At 41.7% G+C, this 2,500-nt stretch overlaps 1 protein-coding gene across 1 annotated transcript in view; it reads left to right on the top strand.

The window, feature by feature from the left end:
• The window catches only part of LOC138016283 (patched domain-containing protein 3-like), a 20,423-nt gene that overhangs the window by 17,317 nt on the left and 606 nt on the right, over positions 1 to 2,500 (top strand). Inside the window, exons 4-5 of the mRNA XM_068863453.1 lie at positions 723 to 1,555; positions 1,739 to 2,500. The exon at positions 1,739 to 2,500 is cut by the window's right edge and continues 606 nt beyond it. Coding sequence (XP_068719554.1) covers positions 723 to 1,555; positions 1,739 to 1,968 — 1,063 coding nt within the window. The 3' untranslated portion in view covers positions 1,969 to 2,500. The remainder of the gene's footprint in view (positions 1 to 722; positions 1,556 to 1,738) is intronic.

Genomic DNA, 2,500 nt, shown 5'->3' on the forward strand with positions numbered 1-2,500 from the left:
AAATAACTACCTAATAGATAACCTGCTATATGCTATATGCTATAACAAAGCAGTTCTTATGAGTTCTTATGAGAACTCAATGGCCAACTTTGATGACAACGAGATCATCGCCATGCTCGCAAATATTACAAAATCCCCAAATGGTTGCTTATCGGAAGGACAACTCTCTAAAACACTATTTTGTTAGAGCAAGAATTCCTTCACTTTAACTTATCAACCAGGAGTTATATACGGTAAGGGTCGAGTGACAGCGTTACAACATCTAGATAACCTCCCTGGATCATAAAGGAGTAAGAAGCGAGACGAACTGATGCTAACTCTTGCAAAGGAGACAGTCGTTAGGTCTGTCCGTCTGATGCCTTTTTTAAAGTTGCTGATTGTAGGTGCTGATCTAAGCTTCCCGTTAATTTTGGACCAAAAAGGTGTTCCAAACTGCCTGAGAGTGTTTGCAAAAATTCTCGTTTGAAAATAGTTCTTTTGAATCCTGCATTGCACTTTGGGACAATTAAAATAACATTTTTTTGGAGCGTTTCATGCTCATTCAAGTGCGTGTTGGAGTTTGCCACTGCAATACTTTAAGCGACTGTTAGCTGTGAAGAACCATGAATACTTGATGGCGTATTGACGGGTAGCGAAACTTTTTTGTGGCGAAATGACTATTTTGATTTTGTCTTAGGGTATCTGCGCCAAGTTATTCTTACAAGCGCTTTTTCGTTTCTTAGTTTTGACAGGAGAATGTTGGCTAAGGACGATTCTCCCCTCATGAAGTTTCTTAATGTTCGAGAGAAGTATTACGAACAGGCCATTCCAGTTAGTATAGTCCTGCAAGGTGATGTTGAATACGAGGACAGCAACATCCAAGAGGAGATTAGAAAGCTCTTGGTCATTGTTAAAGAGAACAAACATTATCGCAAGAATTCTTCATCATGGCTGGAGGCTTTCACGAAATTCTCTACAGCACGTAATATGAGCATTACTGGGCCTCACTTTATGCCGGCATTAAGACTGTTTCTCGACATTCCACAGTTCTCGGGTTTTAAGCAAGACGTCAAGCTATCCGCCAATGGAAGTCGTGTGATTGCTTCTCGTATCGTGGTCTTCATGAAAAATAATCCAACTTCTACATTTCAGAAAAACGCCATGTTAACAATTCGCGAAGACCTGGCGAACAAATCACCTCTAAATGCAACTCCAATCACCCGAGTGTTCATCTTCTTCGAACAGTATGCTATCATTGCACAAGAGACCACAAGGAACCTTTTAATTGCCACTCTAGCAGTGCTTATTGTCACCTCCGTATTTTTAGTTGATTGCTTTGTGACTATCCTTGTCGTAGCAAACTTTGTAGCCCTTGTGCTAGAGCTTTTCGGGCTGATGTACATCTGGGATGTTACACTGAACGGTGTTTCAATGATTACCCTTGTCGTGGCTATCGGCTTTGCCGTGGACTACAGTGCGCATATCGCGCATGCGTTTGTGATGTCGAAAGAAGAAAGCGCTAACAAGCGAGTCGTGGACGCGGTAAGCACACTCGGCGCCAGTGTTTTGATGGGAGGTAAGTTGATTATCCACAGTACAATCAAAGACTTAATTGTATAATTATAAGCTCAAGAATGGACGCATTGTGATTGGTTCTCACCATTGATCTCTTAGAGGACAAACGCATAGCTGACGTCATCAAAACTTTTGATGATTCAATGTGTCTCTTCAGCAAATTGTTTTGTTTTTATTCACACAGGTTTCAGCACTTTTCTAGGAATGTTCGTGCTGCTTTTTGCCACTTCGGAGATCTATCGTATTTTCTTTCGGATGTTTGTGGGCATCGTCTCGTTCGGCCTTCTTCATGGGCTGTGCATCTTGCCAGTCCAACTTTCCTTCTTGTCCTGGAAGCCAGCTATAACCTTGAATACTCACGAGGCGGAGAAATTGACTCAGGTTGTGGAAACCGAGAAAGATCAACAACAATAATGAAATAATGGTCATGAGCTTTTCTAAGGGATACGGCAAGCAAAAGGTGTTGTGGATGATTTTGACGGTTTTTTTGCTGTTAGATTCATTGAGAAAACCATCTCAGCTTTTTGGAAGAGGCCCTGATATCTTGTTGAAAATTAGTGTGATTCAGAAATCTCCATCGAGACACGGGGTGCTTACCATTTAGCCAAAAAATCCGGAAATTTCGGTTTGAGGTCAAATGGAAAGGCAATTTTCCGGAAAATCTTTTCGAAAATTGTGGACAACCTTCAGAGGTAGTCCTCTTTTTCCGTTCGGAACGGAATTCGCGAAATGCTCTTACCATTTGTGAGAGTCCTTCCGTTTCCAGGTCCTTTCTCACAAGATCGAGTAAAATATGCGGGATGGAATGCTGTGTATTAAATGGTAAGCGCCATTCTCATCCGGTTGGTCATTAAATTCGGAAAATCGCTTACCTTTATGCAACGATCATTCCATCCGGATTATTTGGCTAAATGGTAAGCACCCACGGTGTCTCGATGGGGATTTC

This window comes from Montipora capricornis, chromosome 9 (assembly GCF_036669925.1).
Source record: "Montipora capricornis isolate CH-2021 chromosome 9, ASM3666992v2, whole genome shotgun sequence".
Lineage (NCBI taxonomy): Eukaryota > Metazoa > Cnidaria > Anthozoa > Scleractinia > Acroporidae > Montipora > Montipora capricornis.